The sequence below is a fragment of the Eptesicus fuscus genome, chromosome 8 (genome assembly GCF_027574615.1).
Source record: "Eptesicus fuscus isolate TK198812 chromosome 8, DD_ASM_mEF_20220401, whole genome shotgun sequence".
Lineage (NCBI taxonomy): Eukaryota > Metazoa > Chordata > Mammalia > Chiroptera > Vespertilionidae > Eptesicus > Eptesicus fuscus.
In genome coordinates, this window is record NC_072480.1 from 21,983,968 (window position 1) to 22,009,251 (window position 25,284).

Sequence of the window (25,284 nt, forward strand, 5' to 3'; positions counted from 1 at the left end):
GAGAAATACGGTTGGCTTTTAAGTTCTAATTCAAATTGTTTCTTTCCTCGATGCCACCTTCTTTTTATAGTTAATGGCTCCCTTAAAACCCTTTCTTCTGTATTTTTTAATTTCTTGCACTGTATTATCTATATATATAAGACCCTAAGTGACCAGAACAACTGGTCATTATGACACGCACTGCAGGGGGCAGGGCCAACCAGCCAACCTCCTGCAGTCCCTCTCCCCCAACCTCCTGCGGTCCCTCCCAGCCAACCCAGCCCCCATTGGCCCCTATCCTGGCAGGGCCAGCGGGACCCCACCAGTGCACACATTGGTGCACCGGGCCTCTAGTGATGCTTATATATTGCTTGGCTCTCCTACTAAATTATGAGCTTCTGAAAAGTAGGAACTATAACTCCTTCCTCTTTGATCTTTTTATCTTTAGCACTCCAGTTAATCCAATTGAGCTGTGAATATGTTGTGATTATTAGGAAGACATAATCCTTGTTACATAATTTCCAAATGATGAAGTCACCTTGGCAATACTATAATAATTTGAGCTTCAGGCACACTCATTTTATAAGAAGTTTTCATATTCTTAAAATGGTATAAATCTTAATTAAAAATTTTATTAATTAAAATAATAATTTTACATTCTCTTTCTTCCTTTTTATCTAGATAAATAAAATAAAAATACCTACAAAGGAATTCATAAGAATACTGGGTGGCCTTACATACCCCAAGGATAGAAATGTACTAGAGCTACTGCCACTACCCTGACAATGAAGCTGTGCTTCAGGAATAAATGAATATGGGAATTCATATCATCAGGATATTTTCCATCCAGTTCTCATGTTTTCTCCTTTTCATATATCAACTTCATTCTTCTCTCACTGAAGATTGCTTTCTCCCCATGACTGAAAATGAGGCTTCTTACCTCCTGTAAACTTTAAGTACTTCAGCTTTAGCCAAGAGGAGGATGACCCTGTGTATTTCCAGTTTAAAAATCCTGGGAAGAAACTTATTGGATGGGACGTCTTTTTCCCTTCCTTTCTACCTTCCTTCCTTCCTTCCTTCCTTCCTTCCTTCCTTCTTCCTTCCTCTTCCTTCCTTTCTCTCTCTCTCTCTCTCTCTCTCTCTCTCTCTCTCTCTCTCTCATCCTCACCTATAGCTCTCTCTCTCATCCTTTCCTATAGCTCTTCAGAGAGAGTAGAAGGGAGGGAGTAAGAGGGACATACAGAGAAAAATACCAATGTAAGAGAGACATCGACTGGTTGCCTCCCACACGCACCCCAACTGGGGGTGAGGGGTGAAACCACAACTGCGGTATGTGTCCTTGACTGGGAATAGAACCTACGACCATTTGGTCAGTGGGCTGACATTCTAACCACTGAGCACACCGGCCAGGGTTCTGTTTAATTTTAAAGTTTAATTAAGTTTTATTATATGCTGGTGTTTTGTGGAATATAAAGATAGTAAGGCATTCTTTGCTCTACAGTTCAACTTGAGAGATAACTTAAGTGTGTACACTCAACCTAAAATTCAACTTTAAGACCATTTAAGAAAAACTAAGTAGCCCTAGCCGGTTTGGCTCTGGATAGAGTGTCGGCCCTCAGACTAAAGGGTCCTGGGTTCCATTCCAGTCAAGGACACGTACCTCAGTTGCAGGCTCAATCCCTGTCACTGGTTGGGTGCGTGCGGGAGGCAATCAATCGATGTTTTTCTCTCTCTGTCTCTACTGCTCCATCCACTAAAAATATCCTCGGTTGAGAATTTTTAAAAAAAGACAGACTAAATATAAGATTAGTTGATGCCAACAGCAAAACTTTAAATGTTCTGTGTTCCCGATGCCAACAGTAAAGTATTTCTATGAAGCCAATGTCTATATTTGGAGCATTTATGAAATATGAGAATGTGCTAATTGACTAATCCCAACAACTATTACACAAAACTTCTATAACACAGGAAAGGTACTTGGAGTCATCATTTTAGTAATTTCACAGAAAGAAACTTTATAGAGGGATGTAGGGAGGTCTAACTGAAACAGGTTTCATTCCGTGAAATTATTTGGAAGTTAATATAAAATTTTCTGAACTTTTTATTTTGAATTCTTCAAGCACATATGTTTAAAGACAAGTTCAACATGCACCTTATACCTAGGTGCAACAGTTGTTAACATTTTGCTATGTTTGCCCTCTCCCTCCTCCTCCACCTTCTCTCTCCCTCCCTCTCTCTCTCCTCTCTCTCTCTCTCTCTCTCTCTCTCTCTCTCTCTCTCTCTCTCTCTCTCTCTCTCTCTCTCTCTCTACCTGTGTTGCTGTTGAACCATTTGAAAGCAAGGTGCACACCTCAAGATACTTGTCCCCTAAATATTCCCGCATAAATATTTTTTATTACACAAGACTTCTAGATTTCAAAACTACTGTGCAGTATTTCCAGTTTAAGAAAACAGAATTATCATAAACCATTTATGGATTAACCCTTTGCACTCGCTTGCTTTTTTCTCGATCCCTGCTACCGATGCTAACTGTGTCGAGTCACACTCGACATCCGAGTGCAAAAGGTTATTTAAATTTGGAGAGTTGGTATGAGAAGTGTGAGCTGTAGTGTTCCAGAGAGGCTTTAGCTGAGCCAAGTCCAGAGTGTTTGGCAAGACAGAATGTTAAGGAGCAGTCTGCACGTTAGTCTGGCAACAAGATCCCTGGGGCATTAGGGCATTTCAGTCTTTGTTGCCTTTGTGAAATAATGTGATATAAATGAAAAGGGTGTAATTTTCAGGACATGAATAAAAAGACGTATTTTCTAAGGTACAAGAGGAGAAAGGAGTCAGCAAATATATTCTCCCAAAAATGGTTTGAGAATTTAGAACTGTGTTGTCAGAAAAGCCAGACAGAGGAATTTTAAAGAGAGAGGCATGGTAAATTTCAGAAGTTGATTCAGATCTCTGTTTTGTTGTCTCCAGAGTTATTGGAAAAATCAAAATTCTACAAGATTGATTTTTAAACAAAATGTTAATTTAAAATAGAATATAATTCTAGTTACTCTTTTACATTCACTTTTCATATAAAAAGCCATACTAACCAGAATTATGTGGTATAGGACAGATAGATCACTTGTTCTCTTTATATGCCATTTTTTAATCATCTGAAAATTAAACACATTTTTTCATCTATTAATTCAGGACTTTATAACATGATAAAATTTGGTGATATAAGATATAAGCTTTTTTGTAAACCCCCCTTTAAAGACAAAGTATTATTAACTATGTTGCACTTAGGGCTTAAACTCCTACTTTTCAATAAAAAATAAAGTTGTGAAGAATATGAGTCAGTAACAATCCTCCCAAGATAGTAATAGTATTATTCATTATATTGTAGACCAGTAGCCCTGCGCATGAATCCATGCGCCAGTAGCTTTCTGCGGGGCCTGGCCGTTCTGCGCCTGCTGCCCACGGGGTCTCTGTGGCCCAGAGGCCCATCCACGGCCGGGCATGGAACGCTTGCCTTGTCACCAGGGCGACAACGCAAGCATTCCTCCAGGCCGCTCACGCTGCCTGCTCTCAGTAGCCGCGCCCCCGGAACTGGGGGACTCCGGCGGGGCTGAGAGGACTGGGCGCTGCCAGCTTGTGGCTATGGGTGCCGCCATCTTTATGACTGAGTGATGGTTATTTTGCATATTATCCTTTTATTAGAAAGGATTAGTAATTCTTGGTTGCTATTAAACAATGACTGTAAAGAAAAGAATTAAATATACACTTAATTCTTTTCTTCATTTCTCCTTTATTTCTAGTGATCAGATTTTCATAAAAATTTCTCTCTTTTACCAGAAATTTTTATGTGGGGAGAAGTGCCTGGATCAGCTAATTCAGAGACTGCTTCAATCAGCAGATGAAGAAGCTATTATTGAGTTTTTGGATGAAAATCTTAAGTCAACAAAATGCTGATTTATTATTTACTAGAGGCCCGATGCACGAAATTCATGCAAGAGTAGGCCTTCCTTACCCCGACTGCTGGCACCGGCTTCCCTCTGGCACCTGGGACCTGGGCTTCCCTCTGGCCACCAGCAGGCACCGGGATCCAGGCTTCCCTCGCAGCCCCAGCTTCATCTGGAAGTTCTTCCAGAAGGACGTCCGGTCTGATTAGCATATTACACTTTTATTATTTTAGATAATTACATAAGTAAAATGGACCTATGTCAGGAAGCTGACAGAGGCATGGGAATCTTTGAGACTATTCATAAAGTACAGGTAAAAATGCACAATAATTACAAATGTTTTTGTTTTTTTAATCCTTACCTGAGGATATGTTTATTGATTTGAGAGAAAGAGAGAAACAAACATTGATGTGAGAAACATTGATTGGTCGCCTTGCACATAGGCTCCAACTGGGACTCGAAGCCGCAACCTAGGTATGTGCCCTGACCATGAATCGAACCCACAACCTTTTGGTGTACAAGATGATGATCCAACCAACTGAGCCACCCAGTCAGCTTACAAATATGTTTTTTAATGAATCAATCACATTTCTTTCTGGAAGAACTTGAAAGCCAAATTTTAATTTTGATGATCTCGTAAACAAAGTGTTTTTCATGGTTTAATAACATGAAGTTTAGAATTCTACTCAGCAGGAAGATGGTTTACCTGGTGCTTCCCGACCATCACCGTGTGCTGGTAGTCTTGTCAAGGGAAGAAAGCTTACCTAGCATTGTGACTAGCCTCTCGCTAAGGAGGAGGCTAAGAAAATTAGTAACTAGAGGGATGGCCTGGGCCATCTGAGTTACTCAGGAGGTACAGGCCCAGTTTCCTTTTGCAGAGTCATTCACACACTTGCTGATAAACCAGTTCTCAATGCATAATTCTAGTAACAGAACATGTGGGTCTGATTCTGCCTGCCGGCTATGTCCCCACATTGGCACATTGACTCCTGGGGAGATGCTGGGGGTGGCTCGTTCACATGACCTTTCTGCTGGGCAGCACTGAGGCCTGCTCTGTGGGATGGCCGGGCTCACTTTATTTCCCAGCCCATCTTGAAGAACATCTGGAATCCAAGAATCTTCTCAAAACTCCTTAAGCCTGGTAATCTCTTTTTCTAATTCACCATTTTTCTTCATTTCTTGATGCCAGCTATATTGCAGAGATAGATTTCACTCTGACTGTTTATTTCTTTCACTTTTCCTTTTCATGCTGGGATTGACATCTGCTTTAATCTAATCCCTTCTTTAACTCTTGTTTCTCATCTTCTAGATTCATACAAAAACGTGATTCACCCTCTAGTGAAGCCTCTGTCATAGACAGTTTTTTTTTAGCTTGTTTTCCTTTCTTTTTTAAAATAAATCTTTATTGTTCAGATTATTACAGTTGTTTCTCTTTTCCCCCCCCCATAGTTCCCCTCCATCCAGTTCCCACCCGACCCCATGCCCTTACCGCCCCCCCCCACCCACTGTCCTCATCCAGAGGTGTATGATTTTTGTCCAGTCTCTTCCCGCACCCCCTACACCCCTTTCCCCCAAGGATTGTCAGTCCACTCCCTTTCTATGCCCCTGATTCTATTATATTCACCAGTTTATTCTGTTCATCAGATTTTTTATTCACTTGGTTTTTAGATTCACTTGTTGATAGATATGTATTTGTTGTTCATAATTTTTATCTTTACCTTTTTCTTCTTCCTCTTCTTAAAGAATACCTTTAAGCATTTCATATAATACTGATTTGGTGGTGATGAACTCCTTTAGCTTTTTCTTACCTGTGAAGCTCTTTATCTGACCTTCAATTCTGAATGATAGCTTTGCTGGGTAGAGTAATCTTGGTTGTAGGTTCTTGCTTTTCATCACTTTGAATATTTCTTGCCACTCCCGTCTGGCCTGCATAGTTTCTGTTGAGAAATCAGCTGACAATCATATGGGTACTCCCTTGTAGGTAACTAACTGTTTTTCTCTTGCCGCTTTTAATATTCTCTCTTTGTCTTTTGCCCTTGGCATTTTAATTATGATGTGTCTTGGTGTGGTTATCTTTGGATTCCTTTTGTTTGGGGTTCTCTGTGCTTCTTGGACTTGTAAGTCTATTTCTTTCACCAGGTGGGGGAAGTTTTCGGTCATTATTTCTTCAAATAGGTTTTCAGTATCTTGCTCTTTCTCTTCTTCTGGCACCCCCATAATTTGGATGTTGGTACACTTGAAGTTGTCCCAGAGGCTCCTTACACTATCTTCAACTTTTTGGATTCTTTTTGCTTTTCTGGTTGGGTGTTTTTTGCTTCTTTGTATTTCAAGTCTTTGACTTGATTTCTTGTGATCCTCTAGTCTGCTGTTGGATGTCTGTATATTATTTTTTATTTCAGTCAGTGTATGTTTAATTACTAGTTGGTCCTTTTTCATATCCTCGAGGGTCTCACTAAATTGATCGGCAGTTTCTAGAAAATTCTTGAAAAACCTTATAACCGTGGTTTTGAACTCTATATCCAGTAGTTTGCTTTCCTCCATTTCTGTCATTTGTGACCTGTTTCTTTGTCTCCACATTTTGGCTGCTTCCCTGTGTTGATAGAGTGGCTTTGTGTACTAGGTGTCCTATAGGGCCCAGTGGCTCAGCCTCCCCAGTTACCTGAGGTAGAGACTCTTGGTGCATCCCTTTGTGGGCTGTGTGCATAGTCTTGTTGTAGTTAAGCCTTGATTGTTGTTGGTATGACTGGGAGGAATTGACCTCCAGGCCAATTGGCTGTGAGGATCAGCTGTGTCTGGGATGGGAGGACTTCTGTGCTGGAGACACCCTTATGAGACAAGACTTGCTTCAGTGGGGCTTTGGTGCTCACTGAGTCTGCCCCCTAAATGTATCCCTTATGGACCTGAGGAGTTGTAATCTGGATGGTCCCACTCTGACCACTGGGTACACTGGCTCTTGAATCTCCAAGGAGGTGCTAATTTAGCCTCTGCCTTAGGCCACCCAGCAGGAGCTACAGAGAGATCTGCAGATTCCTCTTCTTTGTTTGGGTTTTGGAGGTGCCCAGATGAGGCCCAGCTGTGAAGCAATGCAAGCTGCTGTGGGGCCTTGGGCCTTCTTTTGAATGTTCTGGGTCTCTGTGACTCAGCTGCAGTTAGTTAGGTAATTTTAGATTTCAGAGGACCAGGCCATTCATATGCAAAAGCCTCTGTGCACAGTTTGGGTGGGGTAGGGTCTCAGAGAATCAACAGGGTGGAGCAAACAGCTATGGCTGATCCTCAGCCCTGCCCTAAGAGGCCCCTGGGTCTCAGTGTCCCTAGGTAATTGCTGCAAGCACCTCTGAGAGAAAGCCGCCCTCAAGTTCCGCCCAAAGCCATACAGTCCAGTTTCTCCCCGTATGAGTCTGGGTCCCCAGAGTCTCACCCGGAACTGGAGTTCAGAGCAGTCAGGAGCTTGTGCCTCCCTCCCACTTGAAAAAGCCAGCCACGTACTCAGTTGCCAGCCCTCTCCGCGTGCGCCTCCGTACCTCTGCCTTTACTTCTGCAGCTCCTGTGAGTCTCAGTGTGCTTTTCTCTTTCCTTCTAGTTGTAGAATTTCCACCCAGCCAGCCTTCCTGTGGTTCTGGATGATGTCCGTTTTGTCTTTTAGTTGTAGTTTTGAAGTGGTTGTGCGAGGCAGCAAGTTCAGGTATTTACCTATTTGGCCATCTTGGTTTCTCCCTGTCATAGATAGGTTTTTGGGGGTGTCGGCCAGTTCTCTTTGAAGTTGTCTAATAACTCTATCTTCCATTTTTTGACACTGTGTTTGGCCTAAGTCTCTTTCCACACCTTCTAAATTCAAAGTTCTTTTTCTGAGAACATCTCTTGTGTGATGAAGCTCAATTTCTAAGTTATTGAATTTACTTTCTTCTGCTTTAGAAAGTTATTGAAAAAGAATCTCATTATTATATTTTAGGTCTCTATCCTTTTCATACTGATATATTCTTTTAAATTATACTATTCATTGATTAGCTCCTTATTTTTTTCATTCAGCTTGTCAGAAATAAGGCGAGCCCCAGAGTTAAGGGGTCCTGGTAGAACACAAAGGATACTTGGGGGTCAGACAGCAAAGCTCTATCTTTACTTCTGCAGAAGGGTGTGCAACCAACAAAGAGTCTGGTAAGCAAAGACTTCCCACTCAAATTTAATCCCTGGCACAGTCTGCCCCTCACCCTGATTGCTAAAGGCTTGGGTTTACATTCTTGGCACGATTGGCTAATTCAAAGAAGGGCAGGAAGGTTTGACATTTAGGAAACCAAATCTGAAAATGGTGGCCTCCTGGGAATTTGCAAGTCATGCAACTTAGAATGGTGGCTGAGAGAATCATTGATTGGCTGCCTCCTGCACGCCCCCAGTGGGGAGATCGAGCCTACAACCCAGGCATGTGCCCCCAACTGGAATCGAACCTGGGACCCTTCAGTCTGTGGGCCGACACTCTATGCACTGAGCCAAACCGGGTAGGGCTCAAAATGATTGCTCTTAAGCTAAGGAACTCCCTCCTTTGACAGAAAAGATTACAGGTTGACTCTTATAATTCTCACAAGCATAGACCTTGCTTTTCATTTTTGACTTTAATATTTTTATGGTGGTCTGAAACTCTTGGATATTAATTACTGTCTTTTCCTTCCCTATCAGCTTTGTTGTGAGCATGATCCAGTTGTTGCCGAAGCAACGTATTTTCAATTAGTAGGTGAGATCGCCTCTCCTGTAAGGATTCCTTCTTTCCAATGTCTTTATTCACTATACCTTGTTCCTTTTGATACAGGTGTTTAGTTTCCTTCTTTTGACACTGTGTTTTCTTTAGGTCTCTTTCTACACCTTGTAAAACCAAAGTCCTTTCTCTGAGAGCATCTCTTGTATGAAGAAGTTCAATTTCTAAGCTATTGAATTTACTTTTTTATGCTTTAGAAAGTTTTTGAGAAAGAATCTCATTGTTATACTAGAGGCCTGGTGCATGGATTCGTACACTGGTGGGGTCCCTTGGCCTGGCCTGTGGGGATCGGGTCGAAACCAATCTCTGGGTACGGGGTGTAGATGAAACAGATTCGGGGCCAGCAGTGCCCCAGCAGCAACTTACCCCATGGCCAATTCCATGAGGAATCGGGCTCCCTCCTCACTCCTCCATCCTCTCTGGGTCCAGGGTGGAGGTGAAGCTAATCGTTATTATATTTTAGGTTAGGCCTTCATTTTGTCCCATAAACAAATTCATCTTTTTCTCTGTAAAGCAATTTGTAGGTGTCTTTTTGATGTCTGACATTGCTCATGATCCTATAGCAGTAGCAAATCTAGACCAGTATGATTCAACTTTTGCTTCCATTGTTTCTCTGTTTTGTTTTTCATTCTCCAGTTGGAGTTTAGCATTATATGCTCAGTTGTCAGAACTTCAAGCTGTCCATTATATTGGAATGTTTTTGTTAGTGTGTCCTCATTCAGTTGTATTGTTTTTTGAAGATGGTCATCTTTTTCTTTGACAATTGTGGTCTTGGTGCAGGCTGCTCAGGGAGTTGTGTCTTCCTTCTACCTCTGTCATTGCACGTTCTTCCATGGCTATGTGGATTTTCTCTGGGTACTCTGGTTTTCTCCCACATCCCAAAGATATGCACCTGAGGTGAACTGGCATCTAAATTGTTCCAGACTGAGTGGATGTGGGTATGAGTGCACCCTGCAACGGGAAGGTGGCCTCTCCTGTACAGGGCGAATGCCTGCCTTTTGCCCTGAGCTACTGGAATAGGCTCTGGCCTCCTGTGTCCCTGAACTGGAATAATCAGGCTGGAAAATAATAATCTCACTTTTCTATTAATCTTTCTTAAATGTATGTATAGTTTATATTTTTTCAGTGTTTAATATTAAAAGTGTTTGAGTCTTTATTTAGAAGTTTGGTGATGTGCTTGTGGCCAGAAATATGCTATAGGAACTTTACTCTTGTTTATATCAATTAGTCTGTGGTAAAATGGTTTTATCAGATGCTGTTGTTTCAACTTGAAGTTTTCAAGAACCTATCAATGATGTTTAGTGAGGACTTGCTGTATATACTATGTGTTTTCCTATACCTACATACTTATGATAAAGTTTAATTTATAAATTTAGGTACAGTAAGACATTAACAACAACAATCCTATAAAATAAAAGCCCAGCAACCGAATGGCAGAACGACCAGTTGACCAGTCACTATGACATACACTCACCACCAGGGGGCAGACGCTCAATGCAGGAGCTTCCCCCTGGTGGTCAGTGCGCGCCCACAGTGGGAGTGCTGCTTGGCTGACCAGGTGAGCGGCTGCTAAGAGGGTGGGTCTGCAGCCCAGAGGGCAGGTCCACAGCCACTTGGCTGACCAGGATGAGCAGCACTCCCACAGCGGGCCAATCCCTGCAGGCCATGCCCCCTGCAAGTGCACGAACCCCATGCACTAGGCCTCTAGTAATATAATAAAACTAGAGGCCCAGCACTCGATTAAAATCGTGTGAGGAGGCACCCTGCAGGCCGCCACAGGAGTCAGGCCGGACCTGCACCACGGGCAGCTGGGACCAGCACCTGACTTCTGCCCCAGGCCCTCGCTGCCCCCCTGCCTGTGCGGGGGCCTGATGCGGCGGGATCTCCCTTTTCCGTGGCCAGCACGGAAAGAGAGATGAAATTGGTTCTTGGTAGAGGCAGCCAGGGATTGAGAAATAATGAAATAAAGAGAGTTGACACAGAAATAGATTCAAGCTGGGTCCCGGGTGGGTCGCTGACCTCTTCTGCTGGAGAGACAGATGACTGCCCTGAGCCACGCAGCTCATTTATTTATTTTCCAATATACAAGGGGGTTTCACCGGAAAACTTAAGATCAAAGGAGCTTGGGAGGGCCCAGGTCCTATTCATTCCCTCTTTTCCAGTGCTAGACTGGTTTTACATCTCAAAGCCCTCTTCCGGAACCTGGACAAAGGTAAGTTAGGAACTGATAACACCCCCGCATTCTTGGGGGGGTGTAACCGACCTGACTCTGTCAATGTCTCGGGCTCAGTTAACAACAATTTAAAGAATGTCCACGTGTCTTCCCAGGGGGCCCTCTACATCTCCCCCATTTTTAATTTTTAAAAAATCTTGCATTTACAGACCAGAAATAAACATATAAGAACGAAAAATGTTTGAGTCCCAATTTCAATGTCCAGCAGTTCCTCATGTGTACATGTCAGCAATGATATCTGGATGGTGGACAAACGGTGGCGATGCAGGCCCGACCGTCTCTGGGCAACCTGCAGCAACGCACAGCTGCTGACTGCTAGCATGGCAAGGCGTTGTCAGCGTCTTCCATCTCTGGATTGTTTTTCCTCTTGTCTTCATGGCTGGAGCAGTCCTGTCAATTCCTCTCCTGCAGGAATCCACATGGTCTTGGAGTTGTTTTCTGAAAATATACAAACATATTCTCGATCAAAAGTTAGTAAAGCAATCCTTTCTATAAATTTGACTTGGGATCTTTTTCATTTTTTGCCCAAATGATTTTCCTTTGGCTTATTCTGACACCATGTGTGTTTTTTCATAGGTGTCCTGCTCTTAGTATTACAAATGAAAATTAGTTTTCAAAGTAAAAAATTTTTCTGGATATTTTTTCTTACATAATATTTTTCCACTATCCCCCCCTTTTCTTTTTAATTATTAGGAGGCTTTTGGAAAATTTTTTATTGCAATCTTGATCACTTTTAAGTTTTAATTTTTTGCACAAAAATATGACTGCTTTTAGGTTCATTACATGTTAAGCAATTTTACCGTGAAATGAACTTCCAATAGAAATTTTAGTTAATACTTTAGGAACAGCTTTTTGTACAATTGAATTTTCTTCAATATACACTTATTTCATTTAGCCAATTTAAATTAATCTGAAAACTTGACTATTTTACTGTCAAATTTAATACTCTAACAACAATCTTAGTTTACTCTGTAAATGTTAATGGAAAGGATTATTTGCATCCTTGAGAAAGCCCTGAGCATTCCTGAATTTAGGCTGGATTTAGATATAGGGCAGCTGCCATCGGCCAACTCTCTGTTGCCTGGATCCCAATCTAAGCTGGGCCAAGTCTCTTTCCGATTTGAGCTGGGCCAAGTCTCTGTGTGTTGCCTGGGTCCCGATCTGAGCTGGGCATGGGAAGCGCGAAGCAGCCATGGGGCAGGAGACCTCCCTCAGAAGGGGCGAGTGTTCAAGCCCCTGCAATGTTGGGGGAGTGAGGTTCTGTGCCCCACCTCTGTTGACCCCCAAGTTCTCTCCTGATGGCCCCTCTGCGACTGTGCCTGTCTTAAGTTGTTCCTCCCTTGAGGAATCTTACCCGTCTTTGGCTAACCAGCCATCCTCCGGGGCCAAGCAGGGTGATGTGAGGTTCAGTTCTGTCTCCTTGGTAGCCTATGCCCCTGTGGCCTCCATGCCCAGCACCTGCCTTGGGATCTCCTTGCTGGCTGGCGGGGCCCCGGCACTGATCACATATCTTGGGGAACCCAGGTTTCTTCTCCATGGAGGGCTCAGCTCACGCCATTGGGCGAGAAACAGATCCATGGTACCAGCTACCACGAGGCTTCAACCTCAGCATGAACTGAAAACTCAGGCAACAGCTGTGGGATGGTCCCTCTTGGCAAAAAGAGCCAATATAGAATGCTCAAGTGCCTTCCCAGGGGGCCTTCCACACAGTGGAAGGGATTAAATCCTTTCATGTCCTTTTTAAATTGCTGCCAAACATTTATTTTATTTTATTTTATTTTATTTTATTTTATTTTATTTTATTATTTTATTTTATTTTATTTTATTTTAATTTTATTTTATTTTATTATTTTATTTTATTTTATTTTATTTTATTTTATTTTATTTTATTATTTTATTTTATTTTATTTTATTTTATTTTTTTTTTTATTTTATTTTATTTTATTTTATTTTATTTTATTATTTTATTTTATTTATTTTATTTTATTTTATTTTATTTTATTTTATTTTATTTATTTTATTTATTTTATTTATTTTATTTTATTTTATTTTATTTATTTTATTTTATTTTATTTTATTTATTTTATTTTATTTATTTTATTTTATTTTATTTTATTTTATTTTATTTTTTTTATTTTTTTTATTTTTTTTATTTTATTTTATTTTTTTATTTTATTTTATTTTATTTATTTTATTTTATTTTATTTTATTTTATTTTATTTTATTTTATTTTATTTTATTTATATATATATATATATATATATATATATATATATATATATATATATATATATACTAGAAGCCCGTTGCACGAAGTGTCATGCAATAGACTTTTCCTTCACCTAGCTGCTGGCACCAGTTTTCCGCCAGCAGCAGTTTTCCTCTGGCCACCTGCCGACCCGCCAGCGCGATTGGCCACCGCGAGAGGAACTCCGATCGGGAGGCGCTCCGATAGGAGGGTGGCCAGAGGAAAACTGCTGCTGGCAGAAAACTGGTGCCAGCAGCCATGCAATCGGCCACCCGGAGTTCCGCTACCAGCGTCTTCCGCCGGCCCCATGGGTCCTTCCGCAGCGCAGGCCATTTAGGCTGGTGGTAGGAGCGGGGGTCGGGGACTTGACCCCCGCTCCTACCGCCAGCCTATCGGCCACCCTGAGTCCCGCCCCCCGCACCTCCAGCTGGCCCAATCGTGGGCGTAGCGGAGTGATGCAATTTGCATATTAACTTTTTATTATGTAGGATATTTATTATTAAGGTATTAGATGTGTACATATATTACCATTGAAATTGCTGCCAAACATTTAAAGAATTAGTTTGTAAGTTTGTTTGGGATAATTATACAATATGCTGTTGTAAAATATCAAAATTATAATGAAACTAGCTTTCCCGTTGCAGGAAAAATCCTGCAATAGGATTTCCTGCTGCACTCTATCCCGCCTCCGTTCCTCCCTTGTTTGCCCGCCTCACCGTCTCCTCCAGCCCGCCCGCGTTTCTCTTCGGCCCCGGCCCCACCTCTGCTCCGCCTTTATCACCCGCCTCACCTTCTCCTCCAGCCCGCCCGCGTTTCCCTTCACCCCCCGGCCCCGCCTCCGCCCCGCCCTTGCCTCCCGCCCCGCCTTCTCCAGCCCGCCCACGTTTCGCTTCGCCCCCGGCCCCGCCTTCTCCTCCAGCCTGCCTGCATTTCGCTTCGCCCCCCCTGACCCCGCCTCCGCCCCCCCCTTGTCCCCCGCCCTGCCTTCTTCTCCAGCCCACCCGAGTATCGCTTCGCCCCCCCCGCCCCGCCTCCGCCCCTCCCTTGTCCCCCGCCCCGCCTTCTTCTCCAGCCCGCCCGCGTTTCACTTCGCCCCCAGCCCCGCCTCCGCTCCGCCCTTGTCCCCCACCCCGCCTTCTTCTCCAGCCCGCCCGCATTTCGCTTCGCCCCCCCCCGGCCCCGCCTCCGCCTCCGCCCCTCCCTTGTCCCCCGCCCCGCCTTCTCCTCCAGCCTGCCCGCATTTCCCTTCGCCCCCGGCCCCACCTCCGCCCCGCCCTTGTCACCCGCCTTGCCTTCTCCTCCAGCCCGCCCGCGTTTCCCTTCGCCCCCGGCCCCGCCTCCGCCCCACCCTTCTCCTCCCCCCCCCCAGCTTGCTTGCTTCTTTGAAGCTTTACTCCCTTCTGCAGCTGTTGGCTTCTTTGGAGGCTGTCTTGATATGCAAATTAGCCGCCATCTTTGCTGGGACAATTTGCATACTCATCCTGATTGGTTGGTGGGCGTGGCTTGGCTGGTGGGCGTGGCTTAGGTGTAACGAAGGTGCGGTCAGTTTGCATATTTGTCTATTATTAGATTAGATTGTAGAATAATATCATGTAAGGACATCAATTCCATGTGCATTCTCAGGGGCCTTCAATGTTAGCAATGTTTGTGCCACCATAGGATGTCTTATTCTCTTGACTGAGCTGTAAACATCCTGAAATTCCCCTTTTTTATAAGCAAATAGGGAGCTCCCCACTAAAGCCATTATAAGTATAATCACCTGGGGAAGAAGGAGTTATATGCTTGTCGGAGCTACCCCCGACCATATTGGTGTGGTTAGTAAATACTGGTACTGAATCTCCAGTCCAGGTGGCTGGATTGACCATAGGAGGGTCTAGAACATAAGTCCAGTAAGTTTCTGCTGCAGCCATACTTACTTGGCAGCTGACAGGTGCCATCATAGCAAGAAAAAGGTTGGAGGGGGTTACCTGAACCCCCTGTTCTTTCACCACTTGCTGGGCATCGGTGGTCAGCTTCTTCAGTTGCCCCCATGTGGGGACACTAGCTTCTCGGGTGGTCTTAGCCTGCTGCCTTACTCTTCTCTCCTTCTTTGGGGGTGGTGGCTGGGCTGGCATCATCACCGGAGGTGTGATCTTCAGCTTCTTGAATGGTGGGATGAGTTGTTCTTCCAGGTCCATGGTGGTGACGCACTGCTCGCTCTGGCACCCAGATGGGGTTAGAAGCACCTCTGGGAAGATGCAAACGTGGCCTCTTCCCCACTTCATTACTGGATCTGGCCCTTTCCACTGTCCTGTTTGCAAATCCTTCCATCGTGCCATACCGGCAGATGCCACGGCACCAGGAGTTTGATGCCTCTCGGCTGCTGTGTGACCTTCATCGTCACAATTTAAAACATTTAAAGTGTAAAGGGCATGATTTAACTGATTCTGTGGAGTAGGATTATACTTCCCCCTTTTTGTTTTTGTAATTGAGTTTTTAAGGTTCGATTAGCTCTTTCTACAATTGCCTGTCCCTGGGGATTATAGGGAAATCCTTTTTTATGCATAATTTGGTATTGCTTACAAAATTGCTGAAAGGAGGAGCTAGTATATGCAGGTCCATTATCTGTTTTTATTTCTAGGGGCCGTCCCATGACTGGAAAAGCCGCTAGGCACTGGTTAATTACATGCTTTGCACTTTCCCCTGTTCGGGAAGTGGCAAAAATGAAACGTGAGCATGTGTCTATAGAGACATGGACCCACCGAAATCTGCCAAATTCAGGCACATGAGTAACATCCATTTACCAGATTTGATTAGGTTTAAGTCCTCGGGGATTTACCCCTAATGCTGGCACAGGGAGGTGGATAACACACTGAGGGCATTGTTTGACAATTTGGCGAGCCTGCTCTCAAGAAATATGGAATTCCTTGCGCAAGGCAGAAGCATTTTGATGATGCAGGGCATGCAAGGCCTGTGCCATGGAAAATGGGGTGGTCTCCTCTACTGAGGCAACGAGACGATCTACTTCCTCATTACCTGCAGCCAAAGGAAGGCCAGAATGGGATCTAATATGGCCAATAAAACACAGGAATTGCCATTTTTGAATAACTCTTTGCAAGGTGATAAACAGATGGAATAGCTCTTCAGAGTTTGTATGCCCAATGGTAGCAATTTCAATAACTGTAGCCATTCCAACTACATAAGCACTATCACTGTAGATGTTGACAGGTTCAGAGGCAAAGTTTTCTAAAGCATAAATGAGAGCTTGGATTTCTACTTGTTGTGCAGAGGAGTAATTTGTCTGAAATACTTTAGAACTCTTTACACTACGAAATCTGGCTTTCCCTGAGCTGGACCCATCAGTGAAGACGGTTAGTGCTTGGGGGAGAGGTTGTTGCTTAACTATTTTTGGAAAGATAAAAGTTGTAACAGACAAAAACTGTAAAATCTTATTAGCAGGATAATGATTTCCAATTTGACCAGGATAGTTAGCAAGAGCTGTTTGCCAATTAATAGAGTATTGCCATAGCCAATTTTGCTGTGCTATGGTAAATGGCACTGTAATGAGGGAAGGTTCTTGCCCTCCTAATTGAACTAGTCTGTACCGTGCTTTCGCTATGAGCTGAGAAACCAAATCATGAAAAGGTGTTAATACTTTGGTTGGAGAGTGGGCCAGGTGGAGCCATTCTATTACTCCTGGGTCCTGCCAAATGACTCCCGTGGGAGTGTGAGTAGTAGGGAAAATTAATACCTGAAGGGGTTTAGTTAAATCTACTCTTGCAAGCTGAGCAGCTTGAAGGGCAGCTTCTACTTTGGTTAAAGCAATACCAGCTTCTGCAGTTAATTGTCTAGGAGAAGATGGTGAGGAATCTCCTCGAAGAATACCATTCAAAGGAGCTAAATCTGCACTAGTCAATTTTAAGGAAGGACGGACCCAATTAATGTTCCCAAGTAACTTTTGAAAATCATTTAAAGTTACTAATGAATCCGTCCGAATTTGTAAGCGTTGAGGATGCACAGTACGTCCTTCAATTAAACTGCCTAGATATTGAAAAGGAGAACTTTTCTGTACCTTTTCTGGTGCAATACACAGTCCCATAGTTAAGAGAGAGTGTTGTAAGTCTGCAAAAGCTTTATGAAGAATGTCCACATTCTCCTGAGCCAATAGGATGTCATCCATATAATGGATGATGTATGCCTGGGGGTGCTGCTGCCTTATGGGGCGGATAGCTGCATCCACAAAATCCTGGCATAACGTAGGACTGTTAGCCATTCCCTGCGGCAGCACTTTCCAGCAGTATCTCTTCGCTGGCTCTTTAAAGTTTATTGCAGGGACACTAAATGCAAATCGTTTACAGTCATCTGGATGCAAAGGTATAGTGAAAAAACAATCCTTTAAATCTAGAATGAGTAGTTCACAATTAAAAGGATAGCAGTAGGTGAGGGCAGCCCCGATTGAAGGGGGCCCATAACCTCCATGGTTTTATTTATTGCTCGGAGATCTTGCAAAAGTCTCCATCCACCTGATTTTTTCTTAATTACGAAAATAGGTGTATTCCAAGGACTATAAGTAGGTTCAACATGACCAGCTTCAAGCTGTTCTTGTACTAGAAGCTGTGCTGCTTGAAGCTTCTCTCCAGTTAAGGGCCATTGGTCAACCCAAACAGGGTCGTTAGAGAGCCATGTAATTTTTGCAGAGTTTTCTGGGTCGGAGAGATGACCAAGGCCCTTAATGAAAAGGCTGTGGCTCCCTGTATCCTAGCCCTCTTCTCCCTTGCTGGGTGGACATGGGGATAGGAGATAATCTGCCTTGCTGCCTTTTGCATAGTCCTTTAATGGGATAAAATCCTTGATTTAACATTTGAGCTGTAACCACAGCATTGGGACTCATTAGTAATACTCCCATTTGCTCTAGTATGTCCCTTCCCCAGAGGTTAATAGGTAAATGATTAAGCACATAAGGTGTAAAATATCCTGTATTTCCTTCTAAATCTTCCCATTTGATGAGCTGCACACTCTGTTGAAGCTGAGAGACTTGGCCAATGCCTTGTAGATTGGCAGTGGCTGTATGAAGAGGCCATGCAGGGGGCCAGTGCCTGGAGGCAATCACAGAAACATCTGCCCCCGTATCTATTGTTCCTGGGAAAACTTTCCCATTTAATTTTTTTTAATTTTTTTAAATTAATAAATCTTTATTGTTCAGATTACAATTGTTTCTCCTTTTCCCCCCATATCTCCCCACCACCCGGTTCCCACCCTCCTCTGCCCTTACCCCCCCTCCCCCCCGCTGTCCTTATCCATAGGTGTATGATTTTTGTCCAGTCTCTTCTCGTACTCCCCACACAGACACCCCTATCCCCCTGAGAATTTTCAGTCCACTCCCATTCTATGCCTCTGATTCTATTATGTTCACCAGTTTATTCTGTTCCTCAGATTTTTAATTCACTTGACTTTTAGATTCACTTGTTGATAGGTATGTATTTGCTGTTCATAATTTTTATCTTTACTTTTTTCTTCTTTTTCCTCTTTTTAAAGAATACCTTTCAGCATTTCATATAATACTGGTTTGGTGGTGATGAACTCCTTTAGCTTTTTCTTATCTGTGAAGCTTTTTATCTGCCCTACAATTCTGAATGATAACTTTGCTGGGTAGAGTAGTCTTGGTTGTAGGTTCTTGCTATTCATCACTTTGAATATTTCTTGCCACTCCCTTCTGGCCTGCATAGTTTCTGTTGAGAAATCAGCCGACAATCGTATGGGTGCTCCCTTGTAGGTAACTAACTGTTTTTCTCTTGCTGCTTGTAAGATTCTCTCTTTGTCTTTTGACCTTGGCATTTTAATTATGATGTGTCTTGGTGTGGTCCTCTTTGGATTCCTTTTGTTTGGGGTTCTGTGCGCTTCCTGGACTTGTAAGTCTATTTCTTTCATCAGGTGGGGGGAGTTTTCGGTCATTATTTCTTCAAATAGGTTTTCAGCATCTTGCTCTCTCTCTTCTTCTGGTACCCCCATAATTCTGATGTTGGTTCGCTTGAAGTTGTCCCAGAGGCTTCTTACACTATCTTCAACTTTCTGAATTCTCTTCTCTTCTTTGCTTCTCTGGAGGAGTGTCCTTTGCCTCTTTGTATTCCAAATCTTTGGCTTGATTCTTTTTATTTATTTATTTATTTATTTATTTATTTTAATGAATCTTTATTGTTCAGATTACAATTGTTTCTCCTTTTTCCCCACATATCTCCCCACCACCCAGTTCCCACCCCCCCTCTTCCCTTACCTCCCCACCCCCCGCTGTCCTTATCCATAGGTGTATGATTTTTGTCCAGTCTCTTCCCATACTCCCCACACAGACACCCCTTTCCCCCTGAGAATTATCAATCCACTCCCATTCTATGCCTGATTCTATTAAGTTCACCAGTTTATTCTGTTCCTCAGATTTTTAATTCACTTGATTTTTAGATTCACTTGTTGATAGATATGTATTTGTTGTTCATAATTTTTATCTTTCTTCTTCTTTTTCCTCTTTTTAAAGAAAACCTTTCAGCATTTCATATAATGCTGGTTTGGTGGTGATGAACTCCTTTAGCTTTTTCTTATCTGTGAAGCTCTTTATCTGCCCTTCAATTCTGAATGATAACTTTGCTGGGTAGAGTAGTCTTGGTTGTAGGTTCCTGCTATTCATCACTTTGAATATTTCTTGCCACTCCCGTCTGGCCTGCATGGTTTCTGTTGAGAAATTAGCTGATAATCGTATGGGAGCTCCCTTGTAGGTAACTAACTGTTTTTCTCTTGCTGCTTGTAAGATTCTCTCTTTGTCTTTTGCTCTTGGCATTTTAATTATGATGTGTCTTGGTGTGGTCCTCTTTGGATTCCTTTTGTTTGGGGCTCTGTGCGCTTCCTGGACTTGTAAGTCTATTTCTTTCATCAGGTGGGGGAAGTTTTCGGTCATTATTTCTTCAAATAGGTTTTCAGCATCTTGCTCTCTCTCTTCTTCTGGTACCCCCATAATTCTGATGTTGGTTCGCTTGAAGTTGTCCCAGAGGCTTCTTACACTATCTTCAACTTTCTGAATTCTCTTCTCTTCATGCTTCTCTGGAGGAGTGTCCTTGGCCTCTTTGTATTCCAAATCTTTGAGTTGATTCTTGCAATCCTCTAGTCTGCTTTTGGGTCTCTGTATAATATTTTTTATCTTAGTCAGTGTATGTTTAATTTCTAGTTGGTCCTCATTTAATTTATCGGCCTTTTCCATGAAATTCTTGAAAAACCTTATAACCGTGGTTTTGAACTCTATGTCCAGTCGCTTGTTCTCCTCCATTTCTTTGGTTTGTGATCTGTTTCCTTGCCTTCTGATATTCTCTGCTTCCCTAAGTTGGTAGGGTAGTTTTGTGTACTAGGTGGCCTATTGGTTCAACGGGTCAGCCTCCCAGTTACTTGAGGTGGACACTCTTGGTGTACCCTTGTGTACTGTGTGTCCCCCAGCAGAAGCTACAGCAAGGGCTAGTTTTCTCCTCCTTTGCTTGGGCGGTTTTGGAGCAGTCTGACTGGAGCTGCAGTTAATTTGGTTGAGCTGCCCCAGAACAGGCCATTTATATGCAAAAGCCGCTGTGTGGAGCCTGGGCGGGTTTGTAGAATGTGCGGGGCAGGGCCTCAGGGCTGGGCGGGGTCTCAGGGCGTCACTAGGCTGGGGCGTGGCCAACGGCGATGGCTGCCGTCAGCCGTCTCTGCCTTTCCACTTTTCCAAGTCCCTGCGCCCTGCGCTCCAGCGCAGTAAACAATGATTGCTGGGTGCACCTCTGCAAAAAAGTCACTCTCACTTTCCGACCCGATGGCTGAGAGTCCAGCTTCTCCCCGTAGGTGCCTGGGTCCCCCGAGTGTCCCCAGAAACTGGATTTCAGAGTGATCGGGAGCTTGTCTCCCTGCGGGTTGAAGAAAAGCCGCGCACCCAGCCGCCCGCCGCCGGCCCGATTCGCGTGCCTCCGTACCTCAGCTTTTCAGCGATTGTGCTCCTTTCTCTTCTTAGTTGTAAATCTTCCACTCAGCCAGCTTTCCTGTGGTTCTGGGTGGTAGACGTTTTTGTCTTTTAGTTGTATTTTTGAAATTGTTGTGTGACGCAGCAGATTAGTTGTTTAACTATGCCGCCATCTTGGTTCCTCCCTCGGATTCTTTGGCTTGATTCTTGCATTCCTCTAGTCTGCTCTTGGGTCTCTGTATAATATTTGAAAATATGAAATATTTCAATTATAAAATATGAAAAAGGACCATATCCTCGAGGGTCTCATTAAATTTATCAGCCTTTTCCATGAAATTCTTGAAAAACCTTATAACCGTGGTTTTGAACTCTATGTCCAGTTGCTTGTTCTCCTCCATTTCTTTTGTTTGGGATGTTTCCTTGCCTCCTCATTTTCACTGCTTCCCTGAGTTGGTTGGGTAGCTTTGTGTACTAGGTGTCTTATTGGTTCAACGGGTCAGCCTCCCAGTTACCTGAGGTGGACACTCTTGGTGTACCCTTTGTGTACTGTGTGTCCCCCAGCAGGAGCTACAGCAAGAACTAGTTTTCTCCTCTTTGCTTGGGTGGTTTTGGAGCAGTCTGACTGGAGCTGCAGTTTATTTGGTTAAGCTGCCACCAAACAGGCCATTTATATGCAAAAGCCGCTGTGTGGAGCCTGGGCGGGTTTGTAGGATGTGCGGGGCGGGGTCTCAGGGCATCACTAGACTAGGGCGTGGCAAACGGCGATGGCTGCCATCAGCCGTCTCTGCCTTTCTGCATTTCCAAGTCCCTGCGTCCCGCGCTACAGCGCAGTAAACACTGATTGCTGGGCGCACCTCTGCAAAAAAGTCACTCTCACTTTCCAACCTGATGGCCGAGAGTCCAGCTTCTCCCCGTAGGCGTCTGAGTCCCCCGCGTGTCCCCAGAAACTGGATTTCAGAGTGATCGGGAGCTTGTCTCCCTTTGGGTTGAAGAAAAGCCGCGCATCCAGTCGCCCGCCACCAGCCCGATTCGCGCGCCTCCGTACCTCAGCTTTTCAGCGTTTGTGCTCCTTTCTCTCCTTAGTTGTAAATCTACCACTCAGCCAGCTTTCCGGTGGTTCTGGGTGGTAGACATTTTGTCTTTTAGTTGTATTTTTGAAATTGTTGTGTGAGGCAGCAGTTTAGTTGTTTAACTTTGCTGCCATCTTGGTTCCTCCTCTACTTTTCTTTCTCCCATTTAATTTTAATTCTAGCTCTGGGCGCCCTCTTTTAACTAGCTGCACCCAGTACATTTGATTAGAGGATCCAAATCCTCCTTCTCCCCGAAGCTCTGAGGAGAGAAGTTTCCCTGCTGTACAATATGGCAAAATTATAATCTGGGCTATCCTAGTTTCTGGAAAAAAATTGAATTATGGTATTTGTTGTTTGTGCTATAATTTTAATTTCACCAGTATAGTCTTGATCTATTACACCTGGTAAAACCTGAAAACCTTTCATAGTTAAACTACTTCTCCCTAAAATAAGTCCCATGCTGCCCTTAGGTAATGGTCCATAAATCCCTGTAGGGATTGCTTGTGGCCCCATATCTGGAGTTAGTACATATTTGGCGGTGTGACAGAGGTCCAATCCTGCACTCCCTGGGGTGGCATGGTAGAGTTCTTTGACAGTGGGCCGATCGGCAGGCCGGTATGGTACGGCTGTGCCGGGGTGAGTGACAGTGCCCCTACTGTTTGGCGGGGCCGGGATCGGCCCCACTTGCCGTTTCCCTTATGTGGGTCAATAGGCCGGCCATCAATGTCTGTCTGGGAGCGGCAGCCACTGGCCCAGTGTTTCTCCTTGCGGCAGCGAGGACAAAGACTTGGCTGCCGAGCAGGGAGAACTTTCCTTTCTCCTTAAGGCAGCCCGTTGCCTGCAATTCTTTGCAAAGTGGCCTGGTCTCCCGCAAGTGAAACAAGTCCTTTTTTCTTTGCTCCCTGAATGGTCCCTCTGCAGAGACTCCTTCAATGCAGCAGCCAAAGTCACTCCCTTAACATAGGCAGGCTCAATATCAGCACAAATATGGATGAACTCAGAAATTGACCCCCTTTTTCTGTAGGGCTGTAGAGCCTCCTGACATGTTCTATTGGCATTTTCAAAAGCCAGTTGCTTCACTAGTAGGGATCCCGCATCGGGATCTCCAACCATTCTGTCTACTGCCTGAAGCAACCGTGCCACAAAGTCTTGATAGGGCTCCTCTGGCCCCTGTATAATTTTTGTAATGTCCATGGTCTTTTCTCCCTTAGTGGGCAACTCCCTCCAAGCCTTAGTGCCACAAACATTTATCTGCTGATAAGCTTGCAAAGGGAACGTCATCTGAGCCTGTAAGCTGTGATATGCCCCGGTTCCTATTAACATTTCAAGAGTGATAGGCGCAGCATGTTGTTGATTTCTAGCCGCCTGCTCTGCACTAAGTTCAGTCCAATTGGATTTCCACATTAAATAATCTGCAGGGGAAAGACATGCCTTAGCCAGTGTTTGCCAGTTGAGAGGAGGCAGAGCTTCACTAGTTACAGTGTCAAGCAAGCCCAAGACAAATGGAGAAGTGGGGCCATACATGGAAACAGAGATTTTAAACTCCTTGAGGGTTTTAAAAGGAATATGCTCATGCACTCTCAGTATCTGCCCTGGGTTGGTAGGGTCTGGCCTTTCTATGACTGGATACATTGAAAGTCCTGTAATATCCTCTCCCGCTCGTCTTGCCTCCCGTAAGGTCAGCTGTGAAGGGGGGAGTATTGGCGCAGAAGTTGAAGTTTTCACATTTGGCTGTGCGCCTGCTTCTAGCTGTAAAGGCCGGGTGGCGAGGGCCATTTTTATATATAGAAATATTATAATAAAAGTTATGTGAATGTGATTTCTCAAAATATCTTATGGTACTGTACTCACCCTTCTTGTGATGATGTGAGATGATACAATGAGACAAAGTGAGGTGAATAATGTAGGCATTGTGATGTAGAATTAGGCTACTATAAGGGTTACTTAAACATAAAGCATTTCAATATTTTTTTTTAGTAGCTAATGTTTTTTTTGTTGTTGTTCTTGATTTATTTTATTTTTTATTGTTTAAAGTATTACATATAGTAGTACATATATCTCCATTTTTTCCCCATTGACCTTCTCCCAGCCTCCCCTATCCCCTATCACATGCCCTCATCCCACTCCCACAGTGTCTTGTGTCCATTGGTTGTGCTTATATGCATGCATACAAGTCCTTTGGTTGATCTCTTTCCCTCCCTCCCCAACACTCCCCAGCCTTCCCGCTGTAATTTGACAGTCTGTTCGGTGCTTTACTGCCTCTGTATCTATCTTTTTGTTCATCAGGTTATAATGTTCTTTATTTTCTATAAATGAGTGAGATCATGTGGTATTTTTCTTTCATTGCCTGGCTTATTTCACTTAACATAATGCTCTCCAGGTCCATCCATGCTGCTGCAAATGGTAAGAATTCCTTCTTTTTTATAGCAGCATCATAGTACTCCATTGTGTAGCTGTACCATAGTTTTCTAATCCACTCATCTGCTGATGGGCACTTAGGCTGTTTATGGTGAATTGTGCTGCTATGAATATAGGGGTGCGTATATCCTTTCTGATTGGTGTTACTAGTTTCTTGGGATATATTCCTAGAAGTGGGATTACTGGGTCAAATGGGAGTTCCATTTTTAGTTTTTTTGAGGGCATTTCAATATCTTAACAGTCTATTTGATAACCTAGATGGCTAAGTGACTAAACGGTTGGATATCATGTACAGCATGGAGACACTAGACAAGGGTATGATTCACATCCTGGGCAGGAATGAGTAGGATGACTCAAGATTTCATCATGCTACTCAGAACATATAAAACATATTAATTTCTTATTTCAGGAATTTTTATGTAATATTTCAAGTCAAGGTTGACTTGAGTAACTGAAACCACAGAAAGCGAAACTGCGGGTAAGACTTCTCTATTTAGTAATTATTCTCAGGAAGTTTCTTTTTTCTTGAGTAAAAAAGAGAGGGGTTATTATTTTAGACATTCCTCAGAGAGAAACTATATGCAGGAAAGATTACCTAAAATAGAGTCTTAAGACCAGTGGAGCCAGTGATTCAGCATCGACCTATGAACCAGGAGGTCACAGGGCACATGCCTGGGTTTTGGGCTCGATCCCCAGTAGGGAGTAATCCGGAAGT

The 25,284-nt window shown here is 43.6% G+C and overlaps 1 protein-coding gene across 1 annotated transcript in view; it reads left to right on the forward strand.

Annotated features, from left to right (window-relative positions):
- Positions 1-4,233, forward strand: part of MTRF1 (mitochondrial translation release factor 1) — a 40,537-nt gene extending 36,304 nt beyond the window's left edge. Inside the window, exon 10 of the mRNA XM_054719832.1 lies at positions 3,808-4,233. Within this exon, the coding sequence (XP_054575807.1) occupies positions 3,808-3,924 (117 nt within the window). The 3' untranslated portion in view covers positions 3,925-4,233. The remainder of the gene's footprint in view (positions 1-3,807) is intronic.
- Positions 4,234-25,284: the final 21,051 nt, after the last annotated feature.